At 53.1% G+C, this 19,899-nt stretch overlaps 9 protein-coding genes across 9 annotated transcripts; 5 read left to right on the forward strand and 4 right to left on the reverse strand.

Annotated features, from left to right (window-relative positions):
• Nucleotides 1-287: 287 nt before the first annotated feature.
• On the reverse strand, nucleotides 288-1,946 carry Z520_07624 (uncharacterized protein; the record flags this gene model as incomplete). The annotated part of the gene is made up of 1 exon (XM_016778121.1): nucleotides 288-1,946. One exon carries the CDS (start codon nucleotides 1,944-1,946, stop codon nucleotides 288-290), a length of 1,659 nt encoding a protein of 552 aa, XP_016631027.1.
• Nucleotides 1,947-3,255: 1,309 nt separating this feature from the next.
• Z520_07625 (uncharacterized protein) lies at nucleotides 3,256-3,729 on the forward strand (the record flags this gene model as incomplete). The annotated part of the gene is made up of 1 exon (XM_016778122.1): nucleotides 3,256-3,729. The coding sequence occupies one exon, from the start codon at nucleotides 3,256-3,258 to the stop codon at nucleotides 3,727-3,729; it is 474 nt and encodes a 157-aa protein (XP_016631028.1).
• Nucleotides 3,730-4,661: 932 nt separating this feature from the next.
• Z520_07626 (uncharacterized protein) lies at nucleotides 4,662-5,945 on the reverse strand (the record flags this gene model as incomplete). The annotated part of the gene is made up of 1 exon (XM_016778123.1): nucleotides 4,662-5,945. The coding sequence occupies one exon, from the start codon at nucleotides 5,943-5,945 to the stop codon at nucleotides 4,662-4,664; it is 1,284 nt and encodes a 427-aa protein (XP_016631029.1).
• Nucleotides 5,946-6,888: 943 nt separating this feature from the next.
• Z520_07627 (RING-box protein 1A) lies at nucleotides 6,889-7,421 on the forward strand (the record flags this gene model as incomplete). The annotated part of the gene is made up of 4 exons (XM_016778124.1): nucleotides 6,889-7,014; nucleotides 7,065-7,143; nucleotides 7,200-7,270; nucleotides 7,323-7,421. 4 exons carry the CDS (start codon nucleotides 6,889-6,891, stop codon nucleotides 7,419-7,421), a joined length of 375 nt encoding a protein of 124 aa, XP_016631030.1.
• Nucleotides 7,422-9,660: 2,239 nt separating this feature from the next.
• Nucleotides 9,661-11,637, forward strand: Z520_07628 (uncharacterized protein; the record flags this gene model as incomplete). Its single annotated transcript, XM_016778125.1, has 1 exon — nucleotides 9,661-11,637. One exon carries the CDS (start codon nucleotides 9,661-9,663, stop codon nucleotides 11,635-11,637), a length of 1,977 nt encoding a protein of 658 aa, XP_016631031.1.
• A 417-nt stretch (nucleotides 11,638-12,054) lies between these two features.
• Nucleotides 12,055-13,218, reverse strand: Z520_07629 (uncharacterized protein; the record flags this gene model as incomplete). The annotated part of the gene is made up of 1 exon (XM_016778126.1): nucleotides 12,055-13,218. The coding sequence occupies one exon, from the start codon at nucleotides 13,216-13,218 to the stop codon at nucleotides 12,055-12,057; it is 1,164 nt and encodes a 387-aa protein (XP_016631032.1).
• A 745-nt stretch (nucleotides 13,219-13,963) lies between these two features.
• Z520_07630 (uncharacterized protein) lies at nucleotides 13,964-15,031 on the forward strand (the record flags this gene model as incomplete). Its single annotated transcript, XM_016778127.1, has 1 exon — nucleotides 13,964-15,031. The coding sequence occupies one exon, from the start codon at nucleotides 13,964-13,966 to the stop codon at nucleotides 15,029-15,031; it is 1,068 nt and encodes a 355-aa protein (XP_016631033.1).
• A 550-nt stretch (nucleotides 15,032-15,581) lies between these two features.
• On the forward strand, nucleotides 15,582-16,859 carry Z520_07631 (uncharacterized protein; the record flags this gene model as incomplete). The annotated part of the gene is made up of 1 exon (XM_016778128.1): nucleotides 15,582-16,859. One exon carries the CDS (start codon nucleotides 15,582-15,584, stop codon nucleotides 16,857-16,859), a length of 1,278 nt encoding a protein of 425 aa, XP_016631034.1.
• Nucleotides 16,860-17,415: 556 nt separating this feature from the next.
• Nucleotides 17,416-19,008, reverse strand: Z520_07632 (uncharacterized protein; the record flags this gene model as incomplete). The annotated part of the gene is made up of 1 exon (XM_016778129.1): nucleotides 17,416-19,008. The coding sequence occupies one exon, from the start codon at nucleotides 19,006-19,008 to the stop codon at nucleotides 17,416-17,418; it is 1,593 nt and encodes a 530-aa protein (XP_016631035.1).
• Nucleotides 19,009-19,899: the final 891 nt, after the last annotated feature.

Raw genomic sequence — 19,899 nt, forward strand, 5'->3', positions numbered from 1 at the left:
ATCTGTAAACAAGGCTGGGTGGGCCACTTTGTGAGCGCGCCGCATACTCCTCTCCTCCCACCATATGCACTCCTCCTACTCTCATCCTGGAATGCTCTACGGCCTGTAGCGCCCGCGAGGGTGCAAAATCAGCGACGTTGCTTTTCGCCGCCTTTCAAATGTGTATTGTTCGTGTGATGATTCACCAAACGCTCGTTATATGCCAACGGTCGAGAAAATCTAACTGCGCTTGCCAAAATCAAATATGGTCTATTCTCAACAGGCACCTGCAAAACCAACAGCAACGCTCATTCAGTCGCCGGCCTGTCCGCAAGTTCTTTGTCCACCTCCAACGGTATGGTCATGGAAGACGAACCAGAAGACTCGTTCTGAACGGGCACGTCCTCATCCTCTGCTGCTCGACTCACCGCAAATCGACTCCTTCTCCTAATGATATACCCATATTTGTAAAACACGTACGGCATCGGGGCTAGCAAGGCACTCAAGGCCGCCAAAATGGTCAATGTCCAATGCACACCCATATTCTTGTAGAAGGGCACTCCCACAACCGTCATGCCTCCTGCAATGATATATCGAGCCAGCGTGGCGAATGTTAGCGCACTTGCCGCGTACATCTCGTAACTGTCGATGATGTACATGTAACAACTGATGAAGATCATGATAGTGCCGTAGCCGAAAAGGACTGAAGCGATGATCGGGGACCAGATCGAGACGCTGCGGTATGCCGTCCAACCCATCCACAACAGCGAGACGGGTATCGCTAGAGCGCCACCAAGCATCGCGAACCATAATCGAACTTCAGGATCGAACTGCTTTAGGCCGTTTGCTTCGGCCGTCTTCTGAGCTCGTATAGTCATCTTATACATCCAAGGCAGCCAGGGTGCAACGAGGCATACACCGATAGCTATTCCGATGAAAATCGTGTTCGATATACCCTGGGAAACGCCGTATGTCTCTCGGAAGATGAAGTCATATCCGTCAAAGAAGGTAAAGAGGATGATGTACAGGACCGACATGTACAAAGTAATCAAAAAGATCACCGGCTCGGTAAAGGCCATGATGAACGGTCTAGGCAGGGCAACCCTAAGCCGCGTTGCGAGTGGTATGCGCTCAATTTCGTGTTCAGCATAGTAGCGCTCGTCGCCGGTGATCCTCCGCAAGTGCTTCGCCTTCCAACTCAACAAAAGCGGTGGAAACGTCTCTGGCTGGAAGAAAAAAGCTAGGAGGAGGACGACCGCAGCTGTGAATAACGCTATCCACTCTGCCCACCTCCATGTATGAAGGACGGGCGATGTTGGTACCCAGGCGGCCATCACAGGACCAAGTGGTGGTCCGAGGAAACCCCCGATGGCGAAGATGGGAAATATGTACGTCTTCTCGATGGGCGTAAACATATCCGACACCGATCCCCCTGCGCAGACGAGAGGAGATGCGCCGCTGAAGCCTGCCAGAAATCGAAAGACGATTTGGGCGCCAATGTTGGGTGCCAGAGCCGACGCCATCAGCCAAATGCACATGAAAACGAGAGAGACAATGTATGTGCCACTTCTGCCCAGGACCTCGGAGAAGGGACCACAGATGAGTGCTCCAGCACCGAAACCGATCAGGAAGATGCCAACAGCCAATGTCTCTGCGACTTGGCTGACACCCAGGTCTTTGGCAGCCTGAGGTAAAACGGCTGCGTCAATTGGGGCCGCAGCACCGACCATGAAAGCGATGGCGGATATGATGAGTGTCGCATAGACGCGACGAAAGAGAGGCCAATTTCGGGGATTCTGTGGATCGTCTGGTCCGTCCCATTCAACGATGAGTATTGACCGTCCATTGACGATTTTGGTCTTCTGGCGGGATACGCATGGTAGTTCGCGTGCAGATTCGGCGTCGGAGGACTCGAGTTGCTTCTGGATCGTGCGTCCTATCCGGCGGTACTGGAGGTAGGTTTCCATGACGAGGCTTGATCTCAATCTGGGTACCTAAGGTTGAAGGGCGAACGAAAACCTTGGGGTTGAAAACACGATATGTGTGGCTGGAACCATGGGATTTGTTCGAGCTCGCTATAATATATCATCGAAAAGCACCAAAATGGATACATGAGGCGTGGCTACCTCAAGGTCGGCGCATTTCAAAATGCATTACGAATGCAGAGACGGCAAGGTTTCTACACAAGGTAAGTCCGAATGCTTTTGGTGGTAGAAAAGCTTGAGCAGAAAATCTGGAAGTGGAGATCATTTACCGATTAATTGCCTCGTACAACGCTCCAGCACCGGATCTCGCGCCCGCAAAAACAAGGGATTTGATAAGAGTGGATTGAAATATGGCGATTTCAGTATTTTTTCGACTGTCGACGGGGATTGGAATGGCTGGTGGCGCGTTCCGGGAAGAGATAAACTGACGTCTGCAGCGCCTACCGAGGACTTCGTACAGTATCTACCTGTGCAGGTAGCGAGCTTCATCAGCCTAACCGAATAAGTGTAATAGAGAGCGAGCGGGCAGCCAACCTTGGAGACCAATGCGCGGCGAGTATGCCGGTGAGCCGGTAACCGTACTCCAACAGGCACTCCAATCTGTTACAATAGGCCCTATATCCCGCCGCCAACTCACATCCGTGCCAAAGGAAGAGGCTCGTCAACCAACAAGCCATGCTCGACGCGTTCGTGAGACACAGGCATACCCAGGGCCAATTCCTGGTTGACCAAGGGCTTCGCAGATTTTGTGATGAGGCAATGTACATCTTTCGATTCCGTAATCGCCCCCTGGTTGACCTGAAGTATCATTCTCACGATCCGTCAACATCGTCCCATTCCCGGGAGCTCGAGAGATAATCATGCCGCAATGGTCGAATCAAGAATTCACATAACGATGAACAGCGGTTACAATCTTTGTCTTCAACAACGCAGACATTAGTCCACACGTAGGAACCAGAAAGATCTGTGGCAATGGTGTAAGCAGCCCTGGCCGTTTTAGAATGGAAACGAGGCTGAATATTTCGGCAAAGCTACCATATACGTCATAGCGGTATTATTTTCGCGGGGCGCAGTTGGTCCTTCTCAGCCTTGCCTGCCACTTCGCTCTTGTTCCAGGTATATAACTTACTCGCCTCCAGGAATCTTTATCATTCTGCGAACTGCCACGATAGAAACACTCTGTTCATAGGAACTCTACCCGTTCCAGTCCCTCGAGACCCTCAACGTCGGCCGTTCCGTCGATCTAGATAACCCATCTACCTCCACTGAAAGAAATTAAAAAAAGGACACAATGCCTCCCGTCCGATCTCGCGCTCACAAGAAGCCTCCCCCAGCGGGGTTCGAAGACATCGAAGACACTCTGCTCGAGTACTCGAACAAGATGCGCGACGCGCAGAACGCATCGCACGAGGGCAAAAAGAAACACGAGGCCCTCTGGCCCATCTTCCAGATCTCGCACGCCCGTTCCCGCTACGTATACGACCTGTACTACAAGAGAGAGGCCATCTCGAAGCAGCTGTACGAGTGGCTAATCAAGAACGGTTACGCGGACGCGGCGTTGATCGCCAAGTGGAAGAAGCAAGGGTATGAAAAGCTCTGTTGTCTAAGGTGCGTGCAGACCAAGGAGACGAATTTCCAGGGGACATGCATCTGTCGCGTGCCCAAGGCGACGTTGAAGAGGGATGGTGGCGAAGCGGGCGGAGAAGGCGGCGGCGGGTTGCAGTGTGTTAATTGCGGGTGTAGAGGGTGCGCGAGCAGTGATTGAGCTGGAGCCTTTTTGGGCTAGTGGTGGTGGTGACGACGATCGGGTCGCCATGTCCACAGTTTCTTAAGAGAATTCAACGTGTCAGACGCTGTGAGTGCTGGACTCAGCAACATTTGGACGTCCCTAAACATGCGAGGGAGACAGGCACCTTTCACGGTTGTTCCGATAGGGACCACCAGCTCGATCAGCGATTACGTCCCACAAGAAGACGGGCCCAGCAAGATGGACTGACAAGACGATAACGCCTCCCGAGTCTTGGTTTTTTGGTGGCCCGCCAGTGGTGCACAACGACCGGCAGGATATGCGAATGGACGACACAAGTCATCTACGTGTTGGATCATGACATGGCTATCGAGTGGGTTTAAGTTTCCCATCCACGACACAGACGCAGGGGACATGACTTTGCGCAAAGGTGTGAGCTCGATCGGGCGGGCCGGCGCGCTCTGGATGTCGATTCTGCAGGCAGCATGAGGGATTGTTCACAGGGCGTTTCGCGCCGCATCTGCAGGATTATCAAGGCCAAAGTTCACCCTGCCCATGAACGCTGCGCCAGAAGGGCTTTTCGTGGACTGCCTCAGGAGCAACACCAGAGCATGGACATTTTCGTCTACAAATCAAAAAGGGCTTCGTTAGGTATGGAGCTATGTGTCCAGCCAGCACCATCATCCCTTCGGAACAAATGAGATCCACCTCAAAAGAATGACCAGTCTCTAGTTTCCATACTTTCCAAATCTGCTCCATGTCATGATCTTTCAGAAATAACTTCCGTGCTAGTAGACCACCACGTGGACCAACCCAAACCCGACAAATCCATGTCGTCCTGACCCGATCCATCTCATCAAGATCATAAACCATGGTTTTCGTACATTGATCCACCCTCTGTCCTGTTCTAGTTTCGCCTAGATGTCATGTAAAGCTCCGCTCAGAATGAGTCATCCTCGAGACGTGAGGTCCAGTTTCAGTACCCTTCTCAAATCATCCTCAAGTTGTTGCGCACTAGGCTTAGATCGATGAGTCGGCATCTGCGGTTGGCTTGTGGATGACGCCGTAGTATATTGGGCTTGTGGACGAGAGGTGTGTTTTCGCGACGCCGTCGGCGGTGTTATCGCGCTATCGGACGACAACTCGGCATACTCGGGCTCGCTTTGTGCTCCATAAACATGCCTAAGCCGAGAAGAGTTCGTGCGCCTTGGAGTATACATCTGAGGGCCTGGGAATGGATATCCTACCGGGATGAAGTTTTGCGGAGAATGATATGCAGAATTCTCTTGCGTGTACACCGGTGTGCCAGGGTTCGAGCTGGAGCGAGGCTGGCCATGGGGAAGGGGAGCACCCGCCGAATATGGGGCCTTGGCATTGAATGGATTAGTATCGGCGACGGTATCATTGTCGATGCCGCTTTCTCGACCGCTCGATTTCATAAGCAACTTCTTCAATGCCTCCGATTTCGCCCTGCGTTCGTTCTCGTCCATGCCTCTGCCTCCTGTAGACGTCGACTTCGTGGATCGCAGAGCTTCAATGCGATCTTTGTAAGGGGTAGCGAACGCCAATCCATCTTCTCCCGGATTGCCGCCTTCAAGCTCAAAGGGGAACATGGGGTCTCCCTCTCGGGGAGCTGGTGACTGTGAAGCAGGGCTTCCGTTCGCAACAGAGAGATTGCCCGAGCGTGTGGCAGGGCTCTCACCCCGAGGAGTAGCTCTTGCTTGTCGGGCGGCTTCAAAGAGGAAGTCACAGGGAGTTGATTCTCGCTTGCTAGGTGATTCATCGCCCGGTGTGACTGAAGAGTCGTGGGAGCTGGTGTCCTCTGAGGTGGGAGGTTGTTGTGGCATGGAGCTCGTGGTGGGTAGAGACTTGGAGTAGAAGCTTGGGAGAGGAAGAGCCGAAGGGGCTGGGGATTGTTGGAAAGCAGATCCGGCGTACGCGGCTGGTTTCACGGGCGTCGGTGTCGCCTTGACCTTCGCCTGCTGGTTGTTGCCATGCTTTCCTTCTGTTTGTGACTTGTGATTGCCTTGTGGAGGTTTGCGATGTTGAGCTTTGATGTTGTTCTTTGTTGTATTTCCCATGGCGGGGGAGGGGTTTCGCTGAGGCTCTGCAGCCGGTGCAGCAGGAGCCGTAGTGCTGTCACTGTCAAGAGCGTCTGATGGTCGGGGCTTTCTTCCTGAACGGCGAGGACCTCGAGGGCCTTGATGTAACGGAGTCGCAGCCACCGCAGACATTGTGTTTGAGAGGGGTGATGGGCCTGATAAAATCGGCAGCCCAGGGCCTGAGTAGACAAGGAATAATGAAATGCAGAACGCTCAGAGATATACGAATAGGCACTGAATCGCACAAGAGGACAAAGAGACCGGCCGAGAGTACTGGTGGGCGTCTATCTTGAGCGTTTACGGTGTGGCGAAGCGTAGGGTCTCGGAGTAGGTCGTCGTGGTTGATGTGAGCTGCGGTTCAAGGTTGAAGTGTAAGTGTTCATTGTCTGAATGTACTGTGGTTTCTGATGCGCGAACGACCAAGTCTATCCCAAAGACAGAGGATTGGTCCGAGATATAACAGTCGTATTGATAGAAATGAAGATATTGTTGAACCAGGTCGGTGAACCGCGAAGGTGAAATGGTGAAGGGACAGAGCAAGCGAATGGATTCGGGGGTGACGCAGGAGCCTGCGACAAGATGAGGGAAGGACAACAAATAAGAGTGTGAAAGGGTGGCGGCACCTCCAGGGCGGGCGGTGCTTGGGGCAGGGCTGGGCTGGGCGGCGATGGGCGTCACGGGCGTGCCAGAGGCTCATAGGGGGTTCGCCACCCCAACCAGCCAGCTATGCCAGTCAACCAGTGGGTGACCACTGACCAGGCTGCGAGGCGGCGCCGCTCTGACCAATCCTGGTTTGAGACTCATCCTCAGCCATTATTCATTCGCTTCAGCCTTGTGTCTTGCTCATCCATCAACTCCGCAGTTTGACCCGGAGGACCTTTTGACTTCCACTTCATCTGGTCTTGTCCTTCATCTTCCTTTGAGCCACCGTCAGTTCTGCATATCCACACTCGACTCAACCAGAAAACTTGACACTATAACCCATAACCACCTTGAACCTTCAGTTCATCCTCACTAGTCGCCCCGCACTTTCCACCCTACTGTCCAAGAAGCGACCACACTCCCACACACTCAAATGGCGGACGTTGAGATGGCCGATGCTGCTGCGCCTTCTGATTCCAAGACCAAAGCCCCCGTCAAAGCCTCAAAATCGGGTGCCACTGAGGGTGGTGACACCAAGAAGAGATTTGAAGTCAAGAAGGTGGGTTGCATCACACGAATTGCCTCGACCCATGTATTGATGTATTGCAGTGGAATGCGGTGGCCCTATGGGCTTGGGACATTGTCGTTGACAACTGTGCCATCTGCAGAAACCACATTATGGATCTCTGTAAGCTATGGCTCTGACCTCAGATTCATCGGCCCCCTTGGCTAATAATACCCCAGGCATTGAATGCCAGGCAAATCAGGGCGCAGCTACAACAGAGGAATGTACGGTTGCATGGGGAATCTGCAATGTGAGGAGAGCAGCCATGATCATTTGATCAAACCACTGACGCTGGGATTTAGCACGCCTTCCACTTCCACTGCATCTCCCGCTGGCTGAAGACTCGACAAGTCTGCCCGTTGGACAACCGAGACTGGGAATTCCAGAAGTACGGCCGATAAATGATGAACTGAGCAAAATTCCAAACCCCTCCCGGATTCTTGAGAAGAAGAATCATAGCTTTGATTGAAGAACAATGCAGCACCGAGCAGGGTCAGTGCGGCGCCGCGCACAGCCGCAAGAGGCGATAGGTTCAGGGAGGCGGATGAGAGCCGGCGTATGGTGCCTTGAATGTTCAGGTGGCTCTTACCAGGTCACAATTTCGATGACTTTTGATGGCCGAATGCATTGACGACCAAAGACCGAGGAACCGATGACCACGGGGGTTTCAAGCATAGGCATCAGGCGAGAGCATCAGGCAAATAAAGACCTGAAGACACTGTGACCCGCTAGATTCGTCCATGAAATATCCACACATATGCTCATTTTGCCTTTGTTTCCACCACGATGCCGCCTGGCGGCAATACAGTTTTGGAACCAAGCCAGGGTTGAGGATGTTGATTGTAGGCTGGCCAAGGAGGAACGACAAGAACCATTGCAAGCAGGGCGCCCGCCAATCCAATCCACATAGTCAAATAGATGTCTTGGTCAATGAAGCCCATAACCAGAGCAAGAATCTGCACGTGTCTTAATCAGCCGCCAACAGAAGGTGACACCCAGTCCCAACAGGGTTCCAGAATGGGAGGTAGCCTTACAGACGCGATGGTTAGGACGGCATAGGAGATTCGCTCTGCGAGACGCTGACCGTCAAAATCCTGGTTGCAACGAGTCAGAACGGGGCAACGCGGTTTTAGATGAGCTGAGAAGAGGGGATGGGAAGGTGTATAGGCTGATTATTGTGTTCGGACATACTATTTGACCTTCGAAGAAGTCTTGCAGCTGAGAAATTACGGCGTCCATTGGTGATGGCTGTGGTCTTCTCGAGCGATGTGCGATTAGATTCAATGATTGGAACTTTCTTGCTTTGATCGATGCTTCCGGTACCTAGGCAAGCACGGGATATTATTTCGTTGTTGTGGTGTGAGCTCAAGGTAAAGACCAAAGTGGCCTCGAGTCGTGATACTGGACTTCAAAACAAGCTCCGGAGCAGCGACACCATCGATGCTTATTGACCCCTCACGGGTGGCCTTCTAGGTTCTCCAAGCCTAAACCAGACACGACCTTGGCTAGTTCTGGTTAAGGAAAGGGGAACTCGGGGGTACAGCATGGGTGACAGGGGACCAAGATCTCGGCGATTGACCGCGAAGGAATTCTGGTTCTGAGTGGCTGTTCTGGGGGCCACGGGCGAATCCGAACACAATGCCTTGCCGGCGCCATGGGCTTGAGAAAATGCCTCTCGCTAAAGAGGGGGCCACACTGCAGTGCCCACTAATCGTTACACATCTGCTGAGTTTCAGGGCCTTTTGGTTGGTGAGCGTGCTGGTTCCGTCTATCCATCAACCCCTCGGCTCTGCCCAAGCCTGCTCCAGGCTTGCAGGCTACAGGGACCTGCTGGATGGTTCCCTCACAAATTTTTCCTTCCCTTAGGCTGCCGGCGTCTTTTTTCTCTCCTCACCACTTTCCCCAGTGACATCGAAGTTGCATAATAGCAACTCAAACCTCTCTCCACCTTTTTTGCGCACCTTTTTTCTTTCTTCCTGGCCTTTTATATCGCCTTGGACTTCCGTTGGACACATTCTCAACCCCTGGCTGTATACTGCAGAAATCCGCGCTGTTACATAACCCCTTCTCTCACACCTCCGGTTCTACTCCTCCGGTTCTATTCCATCCACCCATCTACCCAACACTGACTCCTTGGACTGGCCAACTTGTCTGTTCAGAGTCTCGGTCTCTCTAACTACCCAGAATTCCCATACCTCGAGCAGCAAAAGGTATAGGAAGACTGGTTCGCAGTCTTTCCTATCTCTGTTTTCGAACCTTCCACCCTGGCGCTCGACAGCGACGTTGACTTCCCTACGGCCTTCAAGTTGGCGGGCTCTACAGTCTTCTCCTCCTTCATTCGCCCTCTGCTGGGCACCTCCTGCATGGTCTTCACCGGCGCTACAACTCGACCCCCGTAACTGGCCCTTTGGAGCTTCAAGCCTGTCCCTGGCCGACCCTGGCCTGGGAAACCACCGCTATTGATTATCTGAAAAAGAGACCGCTCTGGCTGTTTGGATACCTTTGAGACACTTTATTCCCTACCTGGCGGCTCATTCGTCGTCGCAGCTTACAAAGTGGCATAATCAGCGCATGGGCAGCACTGGTTACAGTGCCACCAGGGCTATTTGAGTCTGTATGAGACGGAATCTTTTGCCCAACATGTCGTTGTCGGGGTCTTCGCCGGAAGAAAAGATGGACAGCCGCTATAGTACCCCAGCCCCTGAGCTGGACGATCACCGAAACACTTTGGGTGTCCATCCCGCCCACGTTACTTTGACTGTGCCCGCGGTCGAACTACAAGTTCCCACTCCGAGATCGAGCGCTATAGAAGAACGAGACCTGGCGTCTGTGGACAACGCGTTACTGAAGGCACGGGATCAAGAGAGAAATCCAATCGCTCGCGACTTTGAGAGTGCCATCGAAGATGACGACAAAAGCGACATGGAAATTGACGGACCGCACACCAGTATCAGACGTCCGTCTCTTCATGCTAGGAGATTTACGAATAACCGCGAGGGTCGTACCCGTCTCCCGCGGAATGATCGTTCACGAGAGAGCTCGTCTTCCCGATCAACTTCCCCAGCCAACTCCATTGAAGCCTTCGCCGAGCCACGTCGTCGACAACGCGCCAACACTGCCGAAAGCCATGCGTCCTCACTCCTGGAGACTTTCCGAAATCGCACCTACTCCAACGGCACCAGCCAAAGACGCCCGACGCTGAGTAATATTAGCGTCCCCCCTGCTCTGACCCAGCGCACGGACAAGGATGCCACTGAGGACGTGACCTTCCCTACGGACGAGGAGCCTGGGAAGACATACAAGATTGATTTCGAGGAGCTCGAGGAATTCGTTGCTCTATGTGCACAGGGCAAAATTCCCGATGACCAGACTACCGAAGTCTCAAATGACAGCCGGGCATTTGTTGATCTTCGAAAACACCATGTTGGCCACGCCGAGGAACCCAATGCAGCTCTCAATGGGGAATGTTTTTATGAGAAACCCGTTACGCACCATGATTCAAACAATGGTCAGCCTTCCTCGTCGGAAGAGGAGGTTATGATCCGATCAAATCGTCCTGCGCCGGAGCCCGTTGACAGATTCTTCCTGTTTTCGTCTGAACTGACTCAAGGTCAGCGGGCCAAGAAGCTGGGCGACTTTGTTGCCGATGGCACCACATTCCGCGATCTATTCGACGTCGGACCTGACGGTGGTGTATGGTGGCTTGACGTCCTCAACCCCACCAAGGCCGAGCTTGCTGTCCTTTGCAGGGCTTTCAAGATCCATCGCCTCACCCAAGAAGATATCGAGACACAAGAGGCTCGCGAAAAAGTAGAATTATTTTCGCAATACTACTTTGTCTGTTTCAGGTCATTCAACATGGACAAAGGCCACGAAGACTTTCTCGATCCGATCCACGTCTATATTGTCGTCTGTGCTGATGGAGTGCTGAGCTTCAGTTACAACCGGAACCCACATCCGAAGAACGTGCGCAAGCGTATCGCGAAGCTAGGTGATTTCCTTTCTCTTGGTCCGGATTACATCTGTTACGCCATGATCGACGATATCGTCGATTCTTTCGCGCCTATCATTCGCGATGCTGAGCAAGAATCCGAGAACATCGAGGACCAAGTGTTCATTGCCCGCGAGGACGACTTCTTGGCTCTGCTGAGGCAGATTGGCGAATGCCGCAAGCGTGTTCTTAACATGATGCGGCTGCTGGGCGGCAAAGCGGACGTCATCAAGGGTTTTGCAAAGCGCTGCAACGACCAGTACCAGATGACCCCTCGTGGTGACATTGGATTGTACCTCGGCGATATCCAAGATCACGTTGTGACGATGATGTCGAACTTGGGCCACGTGGAGAAGATGCTCTCACGCTCGCACGCAAACTACCTGGCCCAGCTCAATGTGGACAACATCTTGAAGGGTAACCACACCAACAAGAACCTGGCAAAGATTACAGTCTTGGCGACAATTCTCGTGCCCTTGAACCTGATCACTGGTCTGTTCGGCATGAACGTCAATGTCCCTGGCAAAAATACCGAAGGCTTGTACTGGTTCTTTGGCATCATCGGAGGGATCGGCGTGTTTGTCGTGCTGAGTTTGCTTCTTGCAAGACGACTCCGGGCTATCTAGAACACGAGGAGAGAAAGTGCCACTCTTGCTATGCTGTTTTATATGCTTTTTCGATGTGGACGTTGTTTGGTTTCTTTGGTAGATTTATGTCTAGCTCTGTGGTGGTCTTTCTGTCTGGCACGATGTGCTGTTTCTGTGGGGCGACGACAATTCGCTTCTACAGGACAGTCGTTACTCATTGTTAGAGAGTTTTGAGTTATGTCAGTACAGCAGTGGGGATTGATATATTGATCTCTTGACATGTTATCTGACTTGGGATAGAGTTGTGCATAGAGTTTGTAGCTTATAGTTTATGAGTTAGTCTAAATCGCAGATGATATTCTCAAGAGCCATCCAGCTTCTTACGTCTTGTCGATTCTTTACTCGTGTCTCGACAAGTGAACATAGTTGTTATTGGGGAGATAGCCGGGCACGAGCCTATGACTTGTACTTTTGGTCCCGGAACCCAGCGAGGACCTCGACAGTCCCATCTCCGCGTTCCGCCCACTTCTTGGCCGCAATATCCGGATTCAGCTGCAGTGTCTGTTTTGCCTTGACCCACTGCTCCATGGTGACCAGCTTGTCGAACCTGGGTTGGACACCTGCCTTTTCCAACACGGGCGAGTCGGTGATGGGAACCAGCACTGTGTCGTTGTGCGGCCGGGCAAAGTACAGCAGTCCTGTGCGTTTGTACTGGCGCTGGTCTTCCGGAGGGGCGACGACGCGGTGCACCGAGCTCTTGAGCCACCCGCCGGTCAGATGCGAGATAGTGTCTGCCAGGTTCACGGTGATTGTGCCGGGTTGCGCCGACACGTACGTCCAATTCCCATCTTCACCCAGGATCTGCAGACCGGCCACGGGCTGACGGAACAAGAGCGTGACGGTCCCCAAGTCGGTGTGGCCACCGCGTCTCCCGTAGTCGCTGGCCGCCCACTGTTCCTCGGTGCGCGGGTGGTAGAGCATGTATCGGAAATGGTCCTCGCTCTTCTTGTCGTACGTGTGCTGTTTGACCAAGTATTCCTCGTCGGGAAGTTGCAGGACGACCGCGAAGAGACGCAGCAAGGGAAGCACCACGTTGGCATGGAGGGCGCGCTGAAAGGCCTCGATCTCACCGATGTGTGCCTTGATCAGATCGGGATAGTCGTATTTCCCGACAAAGTCCTTTGTGAATTTGGGAAAGTTGAGCATCTCCACGTTGTCCCTGGCAGTGGCCTGCAGCGACCGGCCGGGCCGTCTCCAGCCGTTGTAGTCGGCCTCGGCGTAGCGGACTTCGTACTTTTTCTTCTCTGCCACCGGCAGCTCGAAGAAGTTTTGGGCGAGTGTGAATTGCCGGTCCACTTCTTCCTGGGATAGGCCAAAGTTCTTGACGTAGAAGAAGCCGACGTGGTGGACGGCGTGTTCCAACTGGCTTGCCAGACGCTCTTTGCCTCCCGGGCGGCTCAGCTCCTCGAGGTCGAGGGTGACGAGTTCAGCCCAGGGGAGCTCCGCCTTTGTTACCGGCGGGTGCACATAGGGCTTGAGACGGCTGTAGTCATACTGCTGGGGATCCTGGACTCCATTGGCAGCTGCTGGAGACTGGGTATCAGTGATGGTAGCAGACATGATTGATATCAATATTGAGGGCTTGCTTCAGGTATTATCAGTGTGAGACGAAGTTACAAGCTCGAGTTCCGTAGGTAGGAATTAGGTGGGCGTTGAGTCCGAATATACCTATACATTACCAGCAGCAGTTCTTATCAGATGTTGGAAGCAGTGAAGCGAACTTGATTGTGTCAACGTTTCTCCAAATGTCGCCATATTCGTCTCCGTCCATGCTATTCGCTCAATGTGCGCATCGACGGTACAAATGCCCACGCTCTTGCATATTTGTTGCACTTTAACGCCAACAGACGACGATAAAGCAATCTGGACTCTGTCGAATGCCGCAGTCACTGACCCGTGATTGGTTCTTGACAAGTTGTATTTGTCAGTCACCACATGCGATTTCAAGTTTGTATGGTTCTCTAATAGACATTTGCCGAGGGACAATGTCTTTGAGCGTCGCGAAACACATTGGAGGACCTTCTGTATGGATTGTTGGCATTTCTATCTAGCGTGTTGTTTATGGGCGGGATATGAGTGCTGTCGTTCTCAGCCTCGTGATATTAGTCAGCAGAATGGCTGGGCAGTTGAATCACGTGACAAGGCTGGCTTGGCACTTTCTCGCCACTCACTGGCACTTTACCACCGCGGTCCAAGCATTACTCGACAACCTTGCCATTACCACGGCCTTTTGACGATACGACGCCCACCTACTCGTTTACGCCTCTTAACCATTGTCTCTAACCTGTCGTATACCACCGCAGCCATGCCTCGAGCAGAAGTGGGATCAACCAAGTACATCGCCAACCAGATGAAGTCGAAAGGGCTTCAACGGTTGCGGTGGTACTGTCAAGCATGTCAACGGCAAATGCGCGACGAGAACGGCTTCAAATGCCATGTTGCCTCGGAATCCCACGTCCGTCAAATGCAGCTGATCGGCGAAGACCCTCGGAAGGCCATCAACGACTATTCTAACCAGTTCCTCCGAGATTTCATACAACTCCTGCGTACGGGACACGGCGAGAAAAGGGTTAACGTCAACCACTTCTATCAAGAGTATATTTCAAATAAACAACATATTCATATGAATTCGACCAAATGGAGCAGTTTGACCGAGTTTGCAAAGTACCTGGGCAGAGAAGGCATATGCCGTGTGGACGAGGATGAGAAGAATGAAAGCCGCACTGGCGCGAGTGGGCTCACAATTAGTTGGATTGACAATAGTCCTGAGGCACTGCGGCGGCAAGAGGCGATCCGAAAGAAGGAAAGACAAGACCGTGGCGATGAAGAACGTGAACAACGAATGATTCAGGAACAGATTCGAAAAGCAAAGCGGCAGGGACTGTCAGACACTGTAGAAGATGAAGAGGAGCAGGAGGACGACTCGGAGGCTGTAGGCGGCGAGGGTATCAAGCGAAAGGAGGGAGAGAAAATTGTGCTCAACTTTGGAGCAAAGAAACCCACACCCGAGACGGCCAAACCACCGACGCCTCCTCTCTCAGAGAAAGATGAATCATCATCTGACAAGGAAAAAGAGGACACCAGAACCCCAATAACCTCACCTCCTGCGTCCGACGACCCGAAAGCAGTGCAGGCAACTGCAAAGCAGCCTATATCCATGTCCTTTGGCGGCTCGTCAACCAAACCGAAGAATGTGTTCGCTGCATCTTTCAAAAAGAACCCATTGGGTGCTACAAAGAAATCAACCGGTTCTGCTCAGCAAAGACCGATGAGCGAGGCGGAGAGGATCATGAAAGAAGAGATCGAGCGGAAACGGCAGCGGGAGGCTAATGGTGTTCATGGTGGAAATGTGTTCAAAAAGCAGCGGGTTTGACGGAGGATGGAGTGGAGATTGGGCTTGAGATTCAGATACGGATCATCACGATTTATGACTTAAAATGTGTATGACTAGAATACTGGAAGTTCAAGGCTTTGCTCGATCCATGGAAGGGACTTTAGTCTACCAGGCTTTGCAATGCTCAAGGAGAGAGACACTACGACAAGGATCGATAGCCTCTTAATATAATAGCTCGCAGACTTGTCATGGCTGGAAAATGTTACTGATACTCACTCATTTTTATGAGCCTTGTCAGGAGAAATACTGTAGGCGGACCTCTAGAGAATCCAAGAGTCTTCCTAATATGACGGTGCTACCTCCGTATAACTATAGAGGTGATTGGTCGCCACAGCTTTCGCTTCTTCAAACTTGAAAAGTTCATGAACTTTCAAAATGGCAGCCATGCCCATGGGGAGCGCCGAATAGAGCCGCCCAAACACAGGAGAGAAAATCACTTCCCTGAGGTCCCTCCTCCCATATCACCGTGCATTTGAGGCCCCCCTGTGCTGTGGCGACACGCATCAAAAATCATGCTTGATCCAGCATCATGGCAATCCCGTCCCCGCCATCCTCGGTCAAGGTCAAGAAGAAGGGCAAGGCTCCACGGCGCAACAAGGCAAAAAGATCCCTGAAATCGACGCGTCCGCCTCTCATCGTCGCTGGCTCCTCCAAGGCCCAGGCGAAGGCGAAGAAGGCGACGGCAAAGACAGGTCCAGGTCCAGGTCCAGGTCCATCAGCCCCGTCCTCGTCCGCTCCTCCATCGTCGTCATCGCTCTCGTCAAAACACACTCGCGCACTGATCAACACGCACCACCTGCTGCAAAAGCGCCTCGCCCACGCGCGCTCCACGACTGACGTCGACGCGGTCCGCGAGATCGAGGCCCAAATCGCCGCGCAGGGCGGGTTGAAGTCGTACCAGCTCGCCAGTCGCAAGGGCCAGAGCGCCGAGCGCGGCGGCGATTCTAGTCGCGTGCTGGTGAGATGGTTGGAGGGGGAGATTGGGGCTCGCAAGGCTGCGATGCATCGTCGGCGTGGTTCTCTCGTCCAGGATCACGATGATGATGATGATGGTGGTGGTGATGAACAAGCTACTGCTGGGACCATGAAACCCGCGTCAACGCCAGGCGTGCTCCGGACCCCGATCAGAATCCTCGAGATCGGGGCGCTGAGCACACAGAACGCCCTCAACGTCCCCGCCGTCACGCGCGTGAGGCGGATCGATCTGCGTAGCTCGGAGGAGGGGATCGAGGAGGTGGATTTCATGCACCTCCCACTTCCATCCGGCGATGTTGAACCCCCCGAGGGCGGCAAAGGCAAGCCGGGACAAGGAGAAAGAGGAAGCGAAGGGTACTACGACGTGCTCAGTCTCAGCCTGGTGTTGAACTACGTGCCCGACCCGAGGCAGCGGGGAGCGATGCTGAAGCGGACGACGTTGTTCTTTGCGCCACAATCGCCATCACACTCTAGATCACACCGTGATAGGAGAACTGACGACCAGGGAGAACCCAGTCCCATCAACACCCCTCCCCAACTTCTTCCATGCCTGTTCCTCGTCCTGCCCTCGCCCTGCCTGCACAACAGCCGCTACCTCACGCCGCAGCAACTCGCCGCCATCCTCAACTCGCTGGGCTATGTACACCTGCACACAAAGACCACACGCAAGTTGCACTACAGCCTCTGGCGCTTCGATGGCTCCAGTGCGAGACAAAATTGGCTCGAGAGCGGCGGCGACACGGTATTCCGCAAAAGGGAGATCAACCCCGGAGGCGGGAGGAATAATTTTTGTATTGTGCTGGATAATGATGACGGCGACCTGGAGTCTTAGAATGAATCTGGCGTCCAGGGAAAACGCAGGAGAAGCCATAGATAAAGGGAATGCAATGGAGTCTGTTTGGATTGCCTTCTAGTCTTGTCCGTTTCCAGTCCTTCCCACGTACTCGGTACACTTCTCTTGGGGAACGTGCTCCTCTCTTTGCCCTTCCAGACGACAGGATATTCGCCCTGTTCTTTTCCACATGGTATGTTTAATGGTCGCCGCACGGCGCCGTGTTCTCTCTGGAGGAGGCATCGAGCTTCCTGCTAACTCGCCCGCACACAATACCGGTTGCCGCCAATTGGAATACCAACTCTACCCATACAACAAGCCATATATCCCTTCACCTGATCCAGCCCAGAGAGTTTGCCAAAAAGGGATAGCTTTCGACAACAAAGTCAAAGACGCCAGGGCTGTGTAGTAAAAGCGCGCCTTCCATGATAACTAATTCTTGTTGATGCTTGCATACAATGCTCAATGTGCCCCAGCACGCCATATCCAGGCAATGTTCGAGGTCATTTATACCGACTTTGGCCGTTATCAGAAACGAAAATGCAAGATAGGGTTATCAAATCGCCACCGTCTTCATTTCTCCCTCGATGCCGTTAACACCCAAGCCCTTGACTTCGGGTTCCGGGTCCTTCGGTTTGTCGTCCTGGGGTTCGTTGTTGCCGGCTGTCAAGACTCGGGCGAGTCGAGTAGCGGGGAAGTCCTTCGAATCTGCGCTCTTCAACGACGCAGGTGTCGAGACATCGACGAGTTTATCTCCAGCTTGCTTGGTAGTTGCCACCTGGGAATCTATGGGCGCAGGGGCTGCTCGTTTCTTGCCTTCGCTAACAGAATCTTCTGCAGCTTCAGCAAAGTCTCGGACCACATCTCCACCTGGGCGGATGGCTTGCGGTTGGGCAATTTCTTCTTGAACCCGTGCAAGGGGACTGCTGACTGTATGTCTGGGGCTACCCGTAGCTCCTCGCGAAAAACGGTGAGGCGACCGACCTCTATCTTCTCCCACGACTGGACTGTTGTAGGGAGAGTGCCGGCCGTTCTGGGCCACTGAATTGTTGTTCAATCCTGGGGGCTGGGATCTCCGTTTCGGTCCTCTCCGTCCATATTTCTGATCTGCTCGCCAACGCAAAATATCCATGTAAGCAGGTTCGACAGACTCTGTCTTGAATTCTTTCAGTTTCAGCTCGCCGGTTTCCTCTTCGACAAAGACTTTCTCGGTGCTCAAGTCGTCTGCCACTGTGGCCAAAAAGTGTGCCCACGATCGCGCGACGACATATTTACAATCATAGTCTCTCCCAAAAAGAATAACTTGGCCCCATTTACCCATCGGGCCCGGCGCCAGATCGATGGCAATATTGTTGCCGCCCCAATCTCGGGCTAAAGCAATCCAACTGGGATGAGCATAAGCTTTCTGGATGGCATTTGGAGGTTGTGACTCTTGTCTGTCCAGCAATTCTTGCCTCCAGAAGCGATTGCCATTGGCCTGACTTGACGAGGAAGCGCCGTTGCTGAGACCCTTGGAGCTGTAGGAGGGCTTCCGGGCACCGCTCAGATACTCCTCATTGACAGTCTGCCAGTTCTTCCATTCCTGGACGATTTCTTCGCAGTCGAGCAGCATGCAGCCAAAAATGATCCCAGTTGGTCTGCCACCGCGTTCTTGACCGTCATGAATGACGAGGGACTCGCGGACGTCTTGCGGTAACGACATGTTCAGCTCATGCTCCAGCTCATTAATGTCATTCTGCGTACATCCTTCGCCCAGCTGATCCCAGAGCTCTGGATAGTTCTTCTCAGCCCAGCGGTCGATTTTCTTCCAGGAATGAGACACTGGCGGGGGAGGAGGTGCACCGTCGGCAAAGCTCTGCATTTGAATCTCACCAGGAGAGGCCACTTCCTCGGTTGTTCCAGCACGCTTAGGAGATGATATGGAGCGCATACCCGGCGAGTATGGTCTGGCAGGTGACTGAACCAATTGAGTTGAGGAGACTGAGGGTCGTTTGGATTCATCGTGGTACGTGTGGGAGAGATCTTGCTGCGACTCAATGGCACTGGTTGCGACGGAAGTCAGGGGAGCATGTCGACTCTGTCCGACGGGGACATGTTGACCTGTTCGGTAAGGAGAGTCGTGGGAGGCATGGCGGTCGTTGGAGGTCATGGTATGCCAAAAGGAGCGCCATGCCGTAGCGAAACTGGGGGGGGTCAGAACGGGCAGACTGGGATTAGGGAGGGAGACGCACGAGTTTGCCATGACTGGCGAAACTGTCAGGGTAGTCGTTGCCACTTTGACGGTTGAATGGGTTCTAGTTGATTAGGACATTAACATGGGTTGAGTTGAGCGAGGGTTTCTGGGTCTGGTGGTTGGTGTGGTCAAGACAAAGGGCAACCGAGAAGTGGTTTTGGTGGTTTGTTGCCGGCCGCAAACAAAGAAGAATTCCCCGTGTTGACAACGGAATTGGGCGAGATCAAAACAATGGAGATGGAAGCGGTCTGTTACACGAAGTATGCAGTCCAGTGCGGTTCGTGCAAGCCAGATAGCGAGGAAATAATCAACGAGAGGTGTCAAGATTAGTTGATTGAGGATTGAAAGGTCGAGGAACAAAGGTGGTGAGTATTTTGCAGGTTCGCAGGATCGCAGGCACACGGCAAAAGGCGCAGGGAGGGCAGGCGCTGGGCCAGGCTGGCAAAAGGGGAGCACAGGGCAACTTTGGACTTCCGCAAAAACTGGGGGAGACGGGCACCGCTAAAAGCATGTTACGGGCGCACCACATGCACCTGCAGATGACATTTTAGACACCTGCGCCTAGGAGCATGCCCTAAGAAAATAAGGAGCCTACCAGCAAAGGAGCCTAGCTTTCCTAGCCACGCCGCCTACTAACAGCCACTACCCTGGTAACCCTGGCTTCTTACTGGGGGCCACTAGGATTTTCGCTGCAGCCCGCGCCCCGTCACTGCATTTCTTTGGAGCCTCATCCATGTTCGCTCATGTCCACTGTCCACCTTTCCTCAATCCTCAGTTTATTTCATTCGTCTCACACAATTAATGATT

This window comes from Fonsecaea multimorphosa (assembly GCF_000836435.1).
Source record: "Fonsecaea multimorphosa CBS 102226 unplaced genomic scaffold supercont1.15, whole genome shotgun sequence".
NCBI lineage: Eukaryota > Fungi > Ascomycota > Eurotiomycetes > Chaetothyriales > Herpotrichiellaceae > Fonsecaea > Fonsecaea multimorphosa.